This window comes from Seriola lalandi, unplaced genomic scaffold, assembly GCF_002814215.2.
Source record: "Seriola lalandi dorsalis isolate HSWRI2012SDOR001 ecotype SW California unplaced genomic scaffold, Sedor1 jcf7180002054972, whole genome shotgun sequence".
NCBI classification, from domain to species: Eukaryota; Metazoa; Chordata; class Actinopteri; order Carangiformes; family Carangidae; genus Seriola; species Seriola lalandi.
The window spans coordinates 3,415,327-3,433,569 of record NW_019525660.1 but is presented as its reverse complement, the minus strand read 5'-3'; the positions used below and the strand labels follow the sequence as shown (position 1 = coordinate 3,433,569).

Here is an 18,243-nt window from a genome sequence, read left to right as displayed (position 1 = left end):
TGGGGGGGGGTGGGGGTTTGTGTGAATGTGAGCGATTTCCGTGTCTCTGTTTAAGTGTATCTGTATCTGTGTGTGTTGGGGTTCATGTCTACAGATTATAATCTCTAATCTGAAGTTTCTTAGAAAAAACTCAACACTAAACTTTGATTTTTAAAATTAGGCACATGGTCACAAAATATGTGAGTAAACAATAAATCCTGAGGCTGACCTGAGCAACCTTTAAGAGCATAACGCTGCAAGATCCCTCGCTTCTGATCAGATCACTGTGGTAAGAAAAGAAAACATCAAGTCTGTGGGCAAAATGGATATAATTGTTGTTTTTGGTTCAGCTTGTGCGCAAGAGAGTCTAGGCCTCTGCAGGCTCTGTCTTTATCTGGATAAAGTTTGCAGGCAGCTGGACAGACAGCGGCAGCTCCTGCAGGCCTTTGATTCCCTGCTCCGGCTGCAGGGACATCTCCCCACGCACTTCCAGTTCCTCCACAGGAGTCAGGCCCTCACCAGGGCTGCTACTCTGGGAGGAATGTCCATTAATTATAGTTTCACTTGCAGGCTCCTGGCCCTGACTTTGACTGGTATCAATAATCACAGTCCTATACTGCAGCTCTGCCTCCCCTACCTCCATCTCTTCCTTCTCAAACGTATGTGCCGTCAGTGATGGATCACCGTTCACCATCGACTGGAAGTAGCTGGGGTCCAGCATCTCCTCTTTGACCTGCAGCCCCGAGAGATCGCTGGATTTGAGCACGGTGGCAATTACGGTGCCGGGCTGCTGTGCCACCATGGTCTGGCCGCAGGTGGTGTTGATGGCGACCAGGCGGGGGAGACTGTTGAGGTTGGAAGCGGTGGAACTAATGACTCCTGGAGGGGAAGTGCAGGAGGAAGTGGTGGAGGAGGAGACAGTGGAGGAGCCCAGACTGGTGACCAGGAGCTGCTGCGGGAGGCCATCCTGCAGGCTATTGGCTCCACCTGCTAAAGAGGCCGTTTGGATGGTGAGCACATCTTTACCACCTGCTGTGGTGGAGGGCATGGTGTGGAGAATAACCTGGGGAGGGGGGGAGTGGTTGGAGTCCCCGTTGGCCAGAACAGTGGTGAGGGGAACAGACTGAAGAGAGCCGGAAGATGTCAGGACCATAGGAAGTGACGCAGGAGCAGTGATGGTCCTGAAAAGACAAAATGAACTAAATATGTGCTGGTGTTTCTTCGTCTTCTCTGACAGAGCTGTTGTAACTGAATATTCAGCTTGCATCTTTGCAAATATAGACAAGGATTATTTTTTAATGGAACCCTGTTGAGAGAGTTACCCGGTGCACAGTTATGATCCTAAACAGCAGAACTAATGCCCTTATTAATATTACAAATGGCATTGTCAGCTGCACCACAGAAATCATTATTCTCCTTGATTCCTAACTGCAGACAATGTTTAACTGCTCAGACAAAAAGCCAGATGACTGACAATACATTAATAATACAAGCAGTGGACAAAGCAAACAATGGAATCGAAAGCAAATCCGTACAACAACACAAACTGCAGCCTAAAAACATCTCCGACGGTTGGTGAAACAACAACGCTTTGTTATCAAAACATCCTGTGGGTTTGGAATAGAGCCTGTTGATACTGATACAGGTTCATACTGATGCACGAGCGTTAGAAAATTCAGATCACAATACATTGACTGACATGAATTTTTCTTTAGATAAAGACATAACAAACACAAATCTTTTGGGTAAGGATCCTTTACAGGAACAGTTTGATATTTTGCGAAATACAAAAGCTAATTTGCCTTCTTGCACTGAGTTAGATGAGGAGATTGATACCGCTCTCGTGTCTGTCCGTTCTCCAATTAGCATGTTATATTTCATTTAATTTAATTAGTACAAAAACCGAAGTGTAAAAACAACATGTTGGGGTTTGATCAGGTGTAAACTCCTGGAACTATTTCTTGGCTGGGAACAGTAACTTCCTAGAGCCTTTTTGTCAATGACAGCAGAGCCAGACTAGCCGATTCCCCCTATTTACAATCTGTATGCTAAGCTAACTGAAATGAAAGCATTCTTCACTTAACTTACAGTCACTCTCAATATGATTTACAGTGTGGAAACAGTGGGTATTGTGTTCTTCTTACCTCATAGCTTGTGCTGGATCTTGGACACCTGACACTTGATTTGCGTGCAACACATGAACAGACTGAAGGAGATGCGCGGCGTGTCCACCATTAGCTTCCTGGTATAGACATTCATCATTAGGCTCCTTCTTCATCTGCTTCACTGAGACTTGGTGCTGACCATGAGCCCGTCCGTGCCCTTTGGAACCTCCACGGACCACAGACCTCCCATTGGTAGATCTCTGGTTACCGTAGCCGGCGTTGGCGTCTGAGCTCGTGTCTTCATCCTCAATCACAACCAGATCAGGTGGCATCTCCTTAAACTGGTACACCAGCCGCTGCCCCTCCACTTTAGCCAGGATGCCTCTTTGATAATAGTACCTAGAGGAAAAAGCAGATAAGGAGCTGTTTAACACGTTATAGACATGATCATCATTCAAATCTAACAGCCTCATAAAATCTTAAACCGTCACTCCGGTGTGTTATTATGAACATGTCTGTGGAATCATGTCTGCAGGGTTCAGAGCTAAATGGGAGCTAATGTGCGTGACAACGGTGCTTTGGAAAATGGTGCTCATCTGTATGTTCGTCTTACCTAAGAGCTCTTCCCATGGTCTCATAGTTCATGTCAGGCTTGTTCTTGTGTTTGCCCCACAGCTTTGAAACTGCTTTGGAGTCCACTAGCTTAAAGATGCCTTTCTCCCGCTGTGTCCACTTGATGTATTTGGGACAGGTGTTTTTATCCTGCAGTAAAGCCAGAAGGAATTCCCACAGGTAGATGGTGTTGCCTGCAAATTCAGGGAGGGGGGATAAATTAAGTCATGTTTTTTACATTCAAGCACAACGTACATCCATGGTGAGGCCTTAGAGCTGTGCTACAGACATCTATCTTTCCTTTTATTTTTTATAGCAATTTTCAGAGTTTTACTTAAAAATATTACATGGCAGCTACAGGGTTACAGGAGAAACGGCTTGTGTAACTGTTGTGTGTGTGTGCATGTGTGCCTTGGAAGGGAATTAATTATACCAAGCCTGGGAGTAGATTACTCTAATTTGCAAGATACTGTGGCCAGAAGTGGTTAAAAACAGCATCGCTCCGAGCAGTCACTTGAATCCCAGACACGGTGACAGGGTGATGTATATGTGTGCAGCTGAACCTGCCGTCTCCAGCCCCCTCCTCTTTGTGTCACACTGTATGGTGCAATGAGGGTTCACATCAAGCAGCACTAGTCTGCCTCTATCAGTGGAGCATCAGCGTGCCCTCCAGCCTACAATCACTTCTGTTTCCCTGTGAAACACAGCACTCTGAGAGTCCCTCATCCATTAACTCGGCCAGATTCAACCCGGCCGGACTGCAGGGGTTGAGGACTGCTGTTTGCACACTCCACAGGAGGAAACAGAGCGTACACAAGAGGGGGAGAGACCTTGATTTTTATTGGCTCATTACAGAGAAGCGGACTAGTTAGTGAGGCTTACCTTTGCCCTCTTTGGTCTTCTTCCTGAGTGGCAGGTTAGGGGTGGTGATAGGGGAGCAGGGACGCACCGCCCGCGGCTTCCGGACTATGATTCAAATTGAGGGGTAGCATGTTCAAAGGTCACAGTGAAATCATCCAATTACTTACAACACTGAAACTTTATCACAGGAGATCATTGCTGTGTTGTAACAGGGAGGACGAGCACACTGTTACCTTTGCTTTTTTTCTGAGGTTTTAATGAAGTTTTTTGGGGAATCTCATCCATGGATGAAGTGTCCTCATCTAGGGACACGTCAAGGGCACTGTTGTCCATCCGGTCGGGCCTCAGTGGGGTATATGTCAGGTCTGACTCCAGCAGAGTGCCATAGGAGTGAACTGAACGTAAATAAGACAAACAGGAACACAGACAAACCATGAATACACCACGAAGATCGAGTCGAATGCTCCAGATATGATTAATGTGGGATCAAAACTGAAATATTTTTGCACTATTTCTGAAACCGTAACAATGCAAATGAACTTACTCATACGTTTCTCATCCAAAATGTTGTTTGGAGACTCCATGTTGAGAAGAGCTGCTGCAGCCTCGTTTGTCTCCATGCTGTCCTCTGCACCTGAGACCGTTGTTTCTGTGCAGCAGACAAAGACAAATTCATGAGGTCCCTGCTGGTAAATTCTTTTTTCATATATTGTGGTATTTCAGTTTGTCTGTGTCTTTATCAGATACATCAGATATATCTGAAGGAATTAATAGAATTTTAAAGGTGGCATCAAGATCTATAAAAAATTAATGGTACAAAAAAAAAAAAATAGGGAAATATTGTAAGTTTCCAAGAAAGAACGAAGTAATTTGATAGTAATTTTAGGAAAATATGAATGTCTTTCAAAGAAAAGTTCCATTTAAACACAAATACTTATTCATTCATTTATCATCGGAAAGGTTGTCCTTCATGTATGCTGAATTATCTGCTTGCATGTAGACAAATTTCACATTTTTGGATATTCAGGTAACCCACTGTTTACTCATTAAAGACTCTCTAGGTTATGCTAGTGATTAACTGTAATTAAATAATTGAAGAATGTTTTTGACTCCTGATAATTAGTATCAAATTGCATTGTTCTTTCCCTGAAACGTTTTGGAAATTGCGGAGCAGGGCCCCGGTTTCTGTGATCCATCTTAAGACTAAGATGATCCAGGTCCAGGTAAAGTATATATATATATGGTGAGATTCACATTTATTTCATTAACAATTAAAAAAATAAATAGATTTAGCTGTGAATTTAGACGTAAACAGATTTTTTTTTAAGAAAGGTAGATAAGATAGCAAAGTAAGATATCTTTACCTGAGAGGTCCACCCCTCCCACCAAGATGGATGACTCCTCCACCACGTGGAGGGTGGTGTCCACCATGATGCCATTGGGCACTTCATCCGACTCCAGGCCTGAGTAGACCTGCAGCAGATCGGCTGCAGGCACCTGTTCAACAATCACCGCTGGGAATACTGATGGGTCGTCCAGCTAAATGGAAAGAGGACACACACACACACACACACACACACACACACACACACACACACACACACACACACACACACACAAAGATACACACATAGAGAAAGGTATGAGATGTCGCAACACCGGCGCTACAACTGGGAGGCAAGGGACAGATGGTCTTTGCGAATACATACGTGTAAATCCAATAAAAACACCATTAATTCCTCCACTACACATCATAAATGCAATATAAATACCACAGATGACATCAGATTAATGTTATAACCCGATCTGGTCTCTTATTTTTATTGCCTTGTAAAATATTGTAGATTCATACTCAATTTCAGCTAATATGGAGGCGCATAGCATGGAGGAAAGCTCATTTCTGTGGTGTTGCAGCAGCCCACAGGGACCCGCTGAAGAAGACAGGAACCAGATGTTTGATTTGGCCTACTTCTCCTGAGAAGTTAATCTTATGCTCAGAAATTATATAAGCCCAAATGAATGTTAATGGATCAATCATGAACTGCAGGCAAACGCCCCCTTCATCATGTCCTAAACGTGCTTTGGGAATTCCAACCTTGCCGTCTCATTTCAGGCACGGCACAGCCTGATGCAGAAAAGGAGCAGGGGGAGTTTGGTCCAAACCACGGAGGAACAACTAAGAGGCACAACAGACCAGAGAGCTCCTCAAACACACACGTGTCAAGAGTCCTCGCTGGGTGCTTGGTTCGTGTCAATGTGAGGGACATGGGGACTAACTCAGTCCTTTGAATAAGTGGGTCATACGGTTCCTCTAAAGCTCTCATTTTGAGTTTTTTCTGGTTCTGGTAGACTTAAGTGAGCTGTCGCTTTGTATAAAATACATTCAGCATCGGAGGCAGAGGCGGATCTGATGCAGAAATCATCAAATTTAATTACATTTTTAATCCATAATCATGATTTTAGTTTTAAATGAAAAGGTCACCTCGGGTTGCAGTTTGATTCAAAACCACTCAGGGTCAACTGACCACCAGGAGATGGCAGCAGACTACACTACACTACAAACTGTGCACAGATCATTTCTTTTACCATGTCGGTGCCAAGCAGCTAATGAAACTGCTTTGGCTAAACCAGAGTTTCTAAATGTGCATCAGAGTGATCAGAGAGCAACTTAAAATGCCACCAGGCACAGACCTATCTGAAAAAACAAGACAATTTGATTTACTGTTGTTTTTCATTGGAACTTGTCACAACACCCTCATGTACAAAACACTGAAACACTGAAAAGCAGAAAGAAAGAAAATGTTAACCAGCAACCAGTTTTTTCTCTTTAAATAGATGATTGTGTTATTCAGTATTTTATCTAAATTTAAACCAACCAGACAATGTAGATGAACAAAAGCACATTCTTACAGTGATGGTGTGATTAAAGGGGGAAATAGACAAGACAAAAAGGTGAAGTAAGAGAAACATGAATAAAGGCGTATCTGTCTCTTTGCACAAGTGTCCATTGTTGGTTTGGACCTCGAGGCATACCAGGTGTCTGGGCCTTGAGTCGTGGGGGTGAGAAGAGGGGGCAATAGAGCCAGATACACACCCATTTCAGCTACACTTTAACCAGCAGACTAACAGACTGGCTCGTTATTTGGACATTGTGTTAAACGGTTAGTCCTTCTAAGCAGCACCGGCAGTAATTAGCCAAAGCTGTTCATTAGTTGAACATATGCTCTGTACGTACTGTAGTGTAGGCGTCTGTGGGTATAGAGCGAGATTTGGAGGATCAGCAACAAACACCTTGTGTCATCTCGGCAGCGAAACCACGAGGCCTCCCGGGGCTAATAAAAACCCATGGTTTTGCTTTGACTACAGGCGCTATCAATGTCTCACTGATATACACTGAATGTTTCCCATTAATCTGAGTCTTTGGTAGACATATTATCAGATAGCTAGACGGGGAGGTTACCACATCTCCTCGCCTGAACTTAAATGATGTTTGCTGTCCTTGTGTGGCATTTTGACTGTTGGTCTGCTGAGCTCATGAAACATCGAAACGACACCTCCCCCCTCTCATGAAACGCTGAGTCCCACACAGTTTGCTGACAGAGCGAGAGACGTCTGGAGAGGCTGTCTCTACAGATCCTGTTTTTGCTGGGAACACCTTTAGACTATTCTTGTGTTGTCATGTAAACCAAGTTTTGATTTGACAATTTGAAAAGCGTGTTGCGATGCATTAAGAACTACGGAGGAGAGAAACTTGTTGTTTAAAAGGCGTCACATTGTGAAAATGCGGGGCTCTCAGGGAGGACCGTGAGACATGTAACACAGTCTGACAAATAATATTCAACATCATAAAGGTTTTAACAGCTTCTTCCTCTTTGTTGACTTGGATAGTGTTTCTAGTAGGGAAACAACAAGTGCGATAAGAATCAGGTCGATTTGCATTTTTGAGTTCCTCATTCTGCCTCTAAAAGCAACAGCATCTGTGCAGGTTGCCCCCCACCACCACCACCACCGCCACACCCTACTCTCTTCTGCTTTACCTGCTCAGCCACAATGGAGTCCAACTGTCTGTACACTTACAATACCCTCAGATTAGCAACAGTTGACAAAGTATTTCTGCCTGCAGCGTGAAGATGCCATTATTTTATTTTTTTTACCTAAAAGCCAGATACGTTTGTTTATGTAGCTTGAAACTTTTATTTTTTATTTCAAATTAAGAGAACAAATTGCAGAGCTATCTGTAGTTGAATCAGAGATTGTGTACAAAATAACAAAGCTAAGTATCACCCTGCAGTCAATACATGATACACCCAAGGGAGCTACTTATTGACTTAAAAACCAATACAGCAAGGCTAATCATTAAAGAACCTACTCTATGATTTCACTCAGCTCCAACAGCTTTATTGTAGCCTAAATAAATCTTTACAACAGCCAGAAGAAACAAAATGGCCACTGCGGCACTACATTAGTACAGTGCATTACAGTGTGTTGTTCCTTTTTAGGGGTATTTTCAGGACTTGGTAAATAGGGGCATACTGCTTGCATAACAGGCTAAGTGGGTGCAGCAAGGAACAAAACCGTAGCCCTTGAACAATGCAAGACCTTTTCGTGGAATTATCCCATGCCTTTCAAGCAGCCTGGTAACTGGTCTGTCAGGTTAGGCCTGAACCGGTGCTATTCAGGGATCCAGTGACAACTCGTCACTCTAGATACACACATACAAACACCGGTACACATAAACACACATACATCCACACTTACAATCAAGCCTGCTCCACAGGATTCAGACACGGGTGTGGGGATGAGATAACTGCACACCTGACCAGGCAATGAAAAGACACATAGGCACAGGTTCACATCGTATCCACACACAGTAACCTTTCTGTCATAAACACATTCACGGCCAAGCCCCACCCTTTCCCTCCCACGCACCCCAGCCTCGCTGCAGGTTTTTCCTTTCCATGTCTGTGTTCCCAACAGCCCACACTCGTCCTCCCAGACCTCCTCTCTGCTCCATCCTCCCCTCCGCCTGCCTCGTTCCCCAGCATGTTCTCAGAGTTGAAGATCACAGGCCCTGAGTCACAGCTATTCCTGCCCCAGTGACCATGCTGTTTACACAAGTTTTGTTTGTCTTACATTTATCAACAAAATCACATACAGTACATCTGGTTAAAATGGCCCAAAGGTCTTTTGATCAAATAAAAAATATTGATTACAAGCCCCTCAAAAGTTTCAGTTGTGGCTTCTCCACTGTCATATATACCTGATTGATTTCGTCCATCCCATTGCTGGCGAATTCAAACACCAGCTCACTGGGCTGCACCGCAGTCGTCATGGCGGTGGAGTTCAGAGGGCAGGGAGCAGCCTGAAATATCTCGGCCGTGACTACTCCGGCTTCTGTCTCTGCACAGAGAGCGACTCAGCTTCGCCTCACAAAATGGCTTCCCTGTCGTCGTCGTCCTCCTCCTCCTGTTCTCGAACCCGCGGCGGTTAGTGCTCTGAGAGAGAGACCACGAACCGAGTTTCAGAGGAGTGCTGTGGCCCAGGTGGGAGCAGCCTCGTCCCTCTCTGACACGGAGGCTGGGTCCCGCTGCGCCTGGAGCATCTACACCTGGCAGAGAGAGAGAGAAAGAGAAAGAGAGAGAGAGAGAGAGAGAGAGAGAGAGAGAGATAGGGGCTAAGTTTATTTTCACTGAGAGACAAGAGAGGCAGGGGGAGCAGAGACAGTACGGAGTAAAGTAGTAAAGATGACAAGTGTTTCTGAGGCCTAAACTCATCATACAAATAATAATAGAGGCTTAAGGCAGCAAACACATATGACACTGACTAATTCCTGCCTCCCTGCTTGACAAGCCCTCTAATAAACTCAAAGCAAGATCAAAGAAAAAAAAAACAGGTTTCCCTAATGCTCAGTGATGTGTTGTAATTGTTTTAGAAAGCTATTAGAAAGATTTTTATCTTATGTTTACTATAAATACCTATTCTAACTTAAATATCCGAGATGTGATGTCGTCCTCATCCGTCTGCTCATTTTAGGCTCTGAGGCCTAAAAACTGAAACTATGGACAGGGAAACAGATAGATCTTCTAAATAATCTAGGGCTGCATCACACTACTATTTTCATTATTGATTAATCTGTCAATGCGCTTCTTTGCCTGACAAACAATTGCAAAATCACTACTTACTATAATGTAAGACCAAGAAAAGCGGCAAAATGTCAAATCTGAGAAGCTGGAACCATCAGCTGTTTGGCATTATTTCTTGAAATGTAATTTAAATCAATTATTACAATAGTTGCCCGTTAATTTTCTGTCACTGATCAATTAATCAGTGTAGCCATAAACTAAGCACAACAACATATTGGCGCGTAATCAGCAGGAGAGTACAGTTTATTCTGATTTAATCACTAACGCCTCTCATTTCAGAGCAGACTCCCCTCAGCGTACCACCCTAGATCATGAGGAGACGGGCTATTATGATCACATGAAGGGGTGGTGGGGCAGAGAGGGTGTGAACAAACCCTCCCTCTATACAGAACTACACACACACACACACACACACACACACACACACACACACACACACACACACACACAGGTGAGAGATCACTCGTTTGATGACGCTGTGGAAGCCCCTCTGTGCTGACCCTCGGGGAGTCACTGTCATCACAGGCAGCGGGGGAAGAGAAAACTGGAGGTCGTGTGCTTGTTAGTTTGTGTGTGTGGAGGTGTGTCCCAACAACCTGATACCCAAAGGCAGGTTTGGGGACTTAAGGATGGGAGGGGCTGATGTTGATCAAGAGACCCCAGGGCCAAACACACACACCCCCCACCCCCATCTTTCCCACAGACCAAAGAGCTGGCAGGAGTAGAGAATTTAGAGATGGTAATGTTTAGTACACCCCCTCCAGAACACACACACACACACACACACACACACACACACACACACACACACACACACACACACACACACACCATCCCTGTTTTTTCCAGTGCTGCAGGGTGGAGCTTATTTGCTTTGAAATGCCTGTGTGACTGACAAAGTTGCATACCAGGCCAAATTGTATTTAGAAGGCAGGGGGTAACAGGAGGAGAGGTAATAGAAAACGAACACATGGGCCAAACAAATGTTGCGATTTAGTTTATCTTTCTGCTAAGCATCCAGACAGAATATTAACATGCGGCCGGGGTCTGGAAAGCATCAGTTTGGGAGACAGAAAAGAGACTAGTGTTTCACTCCAGTCAGTCTCTCTTGCTGTCTCTGCTGGGCAGGGTCCATGTCCACTCCTGCCAGAGCTGGATGCTGCTGCCATCTGTCTGGAGTGCCCTGGTCCTCTTGGCATATGAGAGTGTGACAAGACATTACCAGTCTCTAGCAGAAAAGAGGGGATATACTGTATGGGGCTTCCAAATGGAGGAAGATGTATAAATCATGTAGCAAAGAAAAAAAAAAAAAAAAAAACGTGGGTTGACATGTGTGCCTTATCCATTTATAATTCCCCATAGACCACACTCACATATTTGCAGCAGATGCCCTCGTGTGCCCTCTGTGAAGCTGGACCAACACACCCCATGTGGGATAAGGCAAATGTGCAGCGGTCTGTATCACATGGGATCACTCTGCGATTGCCCTGCCCAGCCTCACTGCCTCATCCCAGATCTGAGGAGATACTATCACTAAACCAACAGGCGCTCTCTGTAATTGAGCATCTTAGTTCCCCTTTTGAACTGTCACAGTTTGTGTTAGAGTTACAGACATTTATGGGGCTGATGGTGTGAACGTAACGCTTGCGGGCTTGACTGTGGGTAAACGATGAAAAAAAAACAGCAACATTTTAATTAACGGGTTATCAGATGACATGGAGCAGACTGTTATCAAATCTTAAAATCATCATGTTGAATCAAGATAGAAGTAAACAGTATTTCTTTCACTCTCCGTTTCCCATGTCTTGTGTGTTGTCTGCTTCATACTCCAGTGTATCAGACTGTGTCAGTGTTTGCATGTGTGTATTTTGTATATCCCTCCTGTCAGTGCTTCATTGATCGGGATGGCCCAGTTGGCATGGTGCTAACAGCAGACAGGGATACAAGAGAGCCAGCCATTAGTCAGACACAGTCTGCACATTATCCCCAAGCACATGACAACAGCTGCCTTGTCCCAGCACAGGGGCAGGGTTGTAACTGCACTTACTACGTCATGAAGAGGAGAAGAGGAGGAGAACAGCGAAGGGAGGGATTTCACTGGGATGTTAGTCAATGCGTAATAGTCCAAAGAGCAAATAGACTGCCTGTGACTCGCTCTGGGTGGGGCCTTCTTTTGACAGACTTCAGTATTTTAGTGTGGTTACCAGGCGGGGCATCCTGCTGAGGTCTGCAGCACGAACTGTGTAACTCTGGTGTCCAGTATTTAAATCCAACCAAACACATGTGCTGCATGTCATCCCCCTTTCTCTGTCTCCCCTTGTAATTCCTGCTAGTAAAAACTTAATGAAGGTAAAATGCCATTAAAAAAACCTGCTGAAACAATTAGATAATTACTTAATAGACATATCATTAAATAACTATTCTAATAACACATTAATCATTTGCTTTGTTTGTTTGTTGCTTGTTTTTTTGGGGGGCCCGTTGAGGGCAGAGGAACAAGCTGTACTTAAAGTTTATCACCTCGGTTGTTATGGTGAACAGTCTCCTTTTTACACATCCAGCAGACACTGAGCATCAGCATTTTGCTCCTAAATGCTCCACTATGTTCACGAGCTAGTTGTTAACTGTGTTTGTCATGTACTTGGTGGCGAGCAGGTAGTGTACAATCAGTTTTTAGAGGGAAAACAGTTTTTGGGTCGTAAAACCAAAACAATGAGCTGAAAGACGTTAAAACCTCAAACCATCCCGTGAGATGCGAGGATTTAAAGTTCCTTTTCTGACTCTTTATAATAAACTGAATCCATTTGACTTAACAGTTGGTAGCTGACTCTTTGTGATAAGCATCTGTTCCTAATGTCTGACATTATGTACAGCGTCAACCACCAATTATTTTCATTATTGTTTAACATAATAATTTAAAGATTATCATTACTACAGTCAGCTGATAGTGCGCCTCCATCCTGGCCCCGTCGTCATGTGATCATGCTGATGTCTTTTTTAATCAATCTCCTCTCCTGCGGCAATTACGACTGTCTGTTATATATGGCAGCCTGTTGTGCAGCAGACTGAGGAGGAGTATGAAGCAAACATTGGCCTACTCCACCCCTACAGCATGGTGACTGCCAGTCGCAATAACAACCAATTAGAGTCAGGATTCATGAACAAATGGAGCATTCCCAGAAGGCCCTACTTCCCCCGCTTTAGTCTCTTCAGCTGAGCTCATTGTTGACCATGAAAGGAGGTAATTTAAGCCAATTGAATGACTATGCAATGACTCACCCTGCATGTGGTGAGTGCAAACATTGATGCAAGAAAAGGACCAGGGCAAACTTTACTTATCAGCCATTTTCAGCTCAGGTTACAAATATGCAGATTCCCGCAGGTGACATTATTGTTCAGCAGTGTACTGGGAGGCCTGTGATTCGACGGCACAGGACATATGGATGGCTGCTGTCACAGACAAGAGAGGCTGGTATTCTTGGTATTTGAAATGTTTTTTCCCCGACTAAAAAGGTAGAGACGGTGCAGATCTGACTGGTAAAAACTGAAATGGACATGAATCAAGAGTCTTCCCGGAAGGTTTCAAAACTGACAGAAGCCGTGATTTTGTTCTGAGACACATTTCAGTAGCAACAGGAAGAAATCTCAGCCTTACATGAGTCCTACAAAGGTTTAGTTTTCCCAGTTCAGCTGTGCAGAGAAACACCAATGTGCAAGATGGCAGAAAATGTGTGGGCTTACCACTGCCATGTTATTGAATGGTTGTCAGCACAGACATGCTGTTTTTGCAGGATCCTCCTGGTTCCTGTAAAGGAAATGACTCAGTGATATGAGGCTCAAGCTCATTCCTGAAGCCCTCCGATAGCCCGTGTAAGCATCACACCATCCTGGTCATCATTTCTGGACAGCAGTTCCCATTTTCAGCATGTTTTACCCAGATGTCCTTAAACTACGCACCAGCATGTAACAATAGCATTTTTAGCATCATGGAAAATTTCTCAAACAACCATTTCAGCTGAGTAAAAACACGGCTTTGACCAGAGAAACAGAAAACAACATACTCTGTATATTCTGCATTTTGAGATAAGACAAAACATTGTAGGCAGTGTTGACTGAATTATTAGGAGTTGTACCAACACCAGACAAAACACGCACAGAGCTGTTTTTCACCACTGCTACAGCACTGTCAGCAGCACCAAAACTGTTTTGTATACAGCATTTTCTGGGCATCCTACATTTTACTCACCACCCAGCATTGCACAATACAGCATGTCTCACCATGTTTCAAACTGCAACTCAACTTTATTGAAGTGAATAAAGGACTGCTTTCAGTGCAATCCTGAGGCCACACCATGCGTGTGGCGATAAAATGGCAGAAACAGGCACAGAGGCAGGCACAGACGCTGCTTAACAGCGTGCAGCTGCAGAACACAAGGCATCAGAAACACAGACAAGAGGGCACTGCGTCCGAGCCAGCACCCACTGTGTCTGTCTTACACTAGGAGGCATTTGACTCTGCCGTGCCAGGGCCAAATGAAGACTGAAGAAGAAAGAGGAAAAAAAAAAAAAACGTCACCTCGAGCATAGGCTTTCAGAAAGAGAATGGAATTTAATCTCATCTCCTGCAAACCTTGTACTTTTCCACTCAGGCTTCAGGCTGTGGGAGAAGGACCCGTGCCTTCCTGTGACAACAGTTGTTTGTGCCAACCAACACTCTATTAGGTACACCATTTGGCATTATCTTGAAGATTAGACAGTAGCTTTAGTAGGATAATATGGTCTTGAGATCTCGGATGAAAGTGCAGTAATGTCCCCAGAGTTACAAGTTCACAAATGTCCTCAGAGACCAGATTCCACTTCTTTTTTGGTCAGTTTTCACTCAAATATGGAAGAGAGACATATCTGAGATGTTACAGGCTGTTTTCTGCCCTATATGTATATATACTCAAACATGCCCTTCATCACAATGTACTGGACTTTCTTGTACAGGAGAAAGAGAAATAATGACAGCCAGAAATAGCGGTGTGACATGTTTTAAAACTGGGTAGAAAAAACACCCACAAAATGACCTGTGAATCTTGCACTCATAGGCACAGCATCACTGAGCAGTGGCTTCTGCTGCTTCCTGTCTGTTAAACCACATTCAGAAGAAAATTTCTTCCTCTGTGTAAGAGCGGAAAGTTCTCAACTCCCCCTCCTTCCTTCTCAAACAACATGCTGTTACTCTCGTAGATGTGACTCTTGTGATAGAGACAGTGTTTCCTCCATGAGTAGCATAGTGACTACAAATATCTCCACCGGTGACGTAAAAAGACAAAAACGATTGGCTTTCAATTGGACGGTTTTGAGACAATGACTGAGTCTTGTATATTAACATAGAATTGTACATTAACAGTGTTTCACTTGGTACACTCACCGGAAAACATGTTTCGCATGCAAAACTCTTTTCAGCACAGAGACCCATGATTATAATTAATTAGAAAAGCAAACTGATAAGGCCTTTCAGTACACTGTTAGATAGATTAAATCATAGACACCATTGTATTATCTTGGCTTCTGGCATCTTCAAGCCTGCTACACCGTTTAACGACAGTGATGGTGAAATTAGGAGGATCACAACATCACTCTCAAATCCCCACCTGCCACTTGCAGACATCTCTTCCCTACAATGCTGACACAAGGCCTGCAAACACAGACAGCATTACTAACCCGCCACCATCCCTCCACTCACACACACACATACACACTCACAAACATCCCTAGCTTGGCCCTAAATTCTCAGAATGCACATCAAAGTTCCTGTCACACAGTGTTCACTTATAGGTCAGATCGCAGAGAAAATTATATCAGTACACAAATGAGCTGTCTGAGCAACTAGAGCACCCCGCAAACTTTTTATGAGCCACTAAGAATAACTGCCCTGAAGCACATTCATTAACTATATAAAGAAATTTTATCTGCTGAATTAACTTCTGCTTCTAGTTAATATGAAGAAATCATAAGCCTGGAGATGGACCCATACAAATCCAAATCACAATAAATCCTTCAAAACTAAACAAGTGTCAAGTTGGCTCCATTATTGCCGCCTTACCCGACGCACAATGAATCCAAAATTGGGTTTTGTGTCAGAGAAGCATGTTTTAACTTAACAGATGCATTAAAACTGCTGCCAGCCGCCTATTTCTATTATGTGGCAACAGGCCACATGTCACAGATAGGAAGAACCATTGAAGTTGTGAAAACAGGACAGGAAATTGCAGCAAAGTTTTAGAAAAGACATTTGCAACCTCAAACATCACAGTTTGATCTGCTGTGTGCTGTTCTGATGGCGCAAAAGCCTGCATGATTTGATTAAAGCATCTGGACATTGTCAGTAAGATGAAGACTAACACTGGTCTGGCAAGGTGCATCAATGGTGATGGAAAATGTCATGTTTGTAAAGAACTCAAGGCAACAGAATCTCAAAACAACAGTGCTGTTGAGGTTAGTCTGAAGCCGGATCTAAGCTCTAACACCATCAATGTTTGACAGTGAAAGAAACAGTGAGAATCCCGCCACCTCAATGTTTTCTACTTTACTCATTGCCAATAAAAAAAGAAGACAGATTAAAAGTCAGATATGAGATTTGTTTGTTGGAGTTTGGCAAATCCAGGTATTTTCACAAAAGAAGTGATCAAAATGAAAGTGATTATAATTTTTTAGCCGGGCCTGTCTATCAAAGGTCAAAGCACTGACCTAGCTGCTGAAAAAAATGACAATGTTTTCTGCAAAATAAGATGTGCGAATGCATATTTTAACATAGAAAGACGCAACGCTACATCACACAATGCTATTTATCGGGTTTGTGTGTTTGTGTGTGTGTCAGAACTGTTACAGGTGATACATTTGAAGAACAGTACTAAATATTTTGAGCGTCCATTTTTACTTATAGATGTAATTTGTATATTTGGTCATATTAGAACCTGCTTTTGAATGGACACTTCTCATCATAAAACATGTGGTCAATCAGCAACAGTATCAGCTGCTGGCCCTCTTTATGGGTACTACTTATTTATCATACAGTACCAGCACCAGGACCATGTCCACTTTCCTCCTAAATGAACTAGCTTAAATTAACTAGGTTAAAAAGAATCTGAATCTGACAGGTAATAGTAGCTATTACTGCTCACTACATCCTCTCTGATGTCTCAGCTCAATTAGACCATTTCTTCAATTTCAAAATTACAGTAATTCTAAGTAAAAAACACAAAAGCTAAGAACAAAAAACATGCAAGTCTGTGCATGTGTGTCAGTTGCCTCAAACTGCCCTGCTGATTCCTTTATTGCAGACATATTTGAAATGCTTCATCCTGAGTCTGCTGTTGTCTCGGCTGCTGTGTGCGAGCAATTTAATGCATGACTAGACTGGAAAAGCTAAATTCTCTCCTTTTTATACAGTAACTGAGCGGCCTAAAGGCATTAGATATGTACAGAAGACAGTCTGTGAAAGACAAAATAAGAACAATTTATCTAAATCTAAACTAAAAACATAATAACCAAGGAGAAATTCAAGTCCTGAAGTGTTTCTAAAAACATCATTACTGCGCTGCACTTATTCACACGCCCATCTCTGATGTGTTTACATTCATACCAATACTAACATGTCACAGCACAGGTATATTGCCAGCAGCAAGAGAGGACATCATACCCAGAAAAATACCAGCAGCATACTCTCAACCAAGCTGAAATAAAAACAAGGTGAAGGACAGCATTCCTAATTCTTTCTTAAACTATAAACCAGCGTGACAATTTCACTGATGATAACAGCCATCACCTTATTTAACTTCACACAACTAATTTTCTTGAAGGGAGAAATACCACCTGGAGCTTATATTTGTATGAACCTTGCCAAGATACTTTCCACAGCAGCCTTGCACCATATTACTAGGTACATGTTCAGATAGAGCACTGGCATCTCAGGGCTCCAAGCCTGAGTCAAGGCTGGGAACAGGGGACCCGGCTGTTGCAGAGGAGACTGCATACCAAACAGGTCTGGACGCAAGCAGGCTGATGTGTCCACCCTTAGTCAGGTATGCAGCAATATGTAACAGACAACACGCCTTGAGAGGGAACGGAATCAAAGAGAGATGAAATAATCTAATTTTTCTCTGGCTTGTCATACAATATGGGATCAAGATTTTCTTAAAGGAATAGTTCAACATTTTGGGAAACGCTGCTCTGCTTTTTTCTGCAGTTAGATGAGAGGATCGATTTGATTCCACTCTCACGTACGAACGGCACATTTGCTGCAAGCAGCTGCCACCTTAGCATAATGACAGGAAATAGCGCTGTTCAAAGCTAACCAAAAACGCCTATCCCCCCCTCTAAGCCTGGAACCTGTCGATCTTACACTTCAGTTTTGTATAAATTAAGCAAACGAAACAACAGAAAAAATGCTGCCTGTAGGCAGATATATGTAGGCAGAGCCAGGGTAGCTGTTCCCCGTCTTTATGCTAAACTAAGCGTCTCCTTGCTGTAACTTCATATTTACAGTACAGGCCCTA

At 43.4% G+C, this 18,243-nt stretch overlaps 1 protein-coding gene across 4 annotated transcripts in view; it reads right to left on the bottom strand.

The window, feature by feature from the left end:
• Nucleotides 1–6: 6 nt before the first annotated feature.
• elf1 (E74-like ETS transcription factor 1) overlaps nucleotides 7–18,243 on the bottom strand; it is a 36,878-nt gene continuing 18,641 nt past the window's right edge. For 2 of the 4 annotated variants that reach the window (XM_023398177.2, XM_023398176.2), the window contains exons 2-10: nucleotides 8,818–9,165; nucleotides 8,316–8,372; nucleotides 4,922–5,096; nucleotides 4,102–4,206; nucleotides 3,791–3,952; nucleotides 3,579–3,662; nucleotides 2,698–2,890; nucleotides 2,124–2,483; nucleotides 7–1,160 (exon numbers count right to left, since the gene is read on the bottom strand). In XM_023398177.2, the coding sequence (XP_023253945.1) occupies nucleotides 347–1,160; nucleotides 2,124–2,483; nucleotides 2,698–2,890; nucleotides 3,579–3,662; nucleotides 3,791–3,952; nucleotides 4,102–4,206; nucleotides 4,922–5,096; nucleotides 8,316–8,372; nucleotides 8,818–8,889 (2,022 nt within the window). In that variant the 5' untranslated portion in view covers nucleotides 8,890–9,165 and the 3' untranslated portion in view covers nucleotides 7–346. Of the gene's footprint in view, nucleotides 1,161–2,123; nucleotides 2,484–2,697; nucleotides 2,891–3,578; nucleotides 3,663–3,790; nucleotides 3,953–4,101; nucleotides 4,207–4,921; nucleotides 5,097–8,315; nucleotides 8,373–8,817; nucleotides 9,166–13,441; nucleotides 13,462–18,243 lie in introns of those variants that run through there. The other 2 variants (XM_087171708.1, XM_023398178.2) reach the window with 2 other exon arrangements.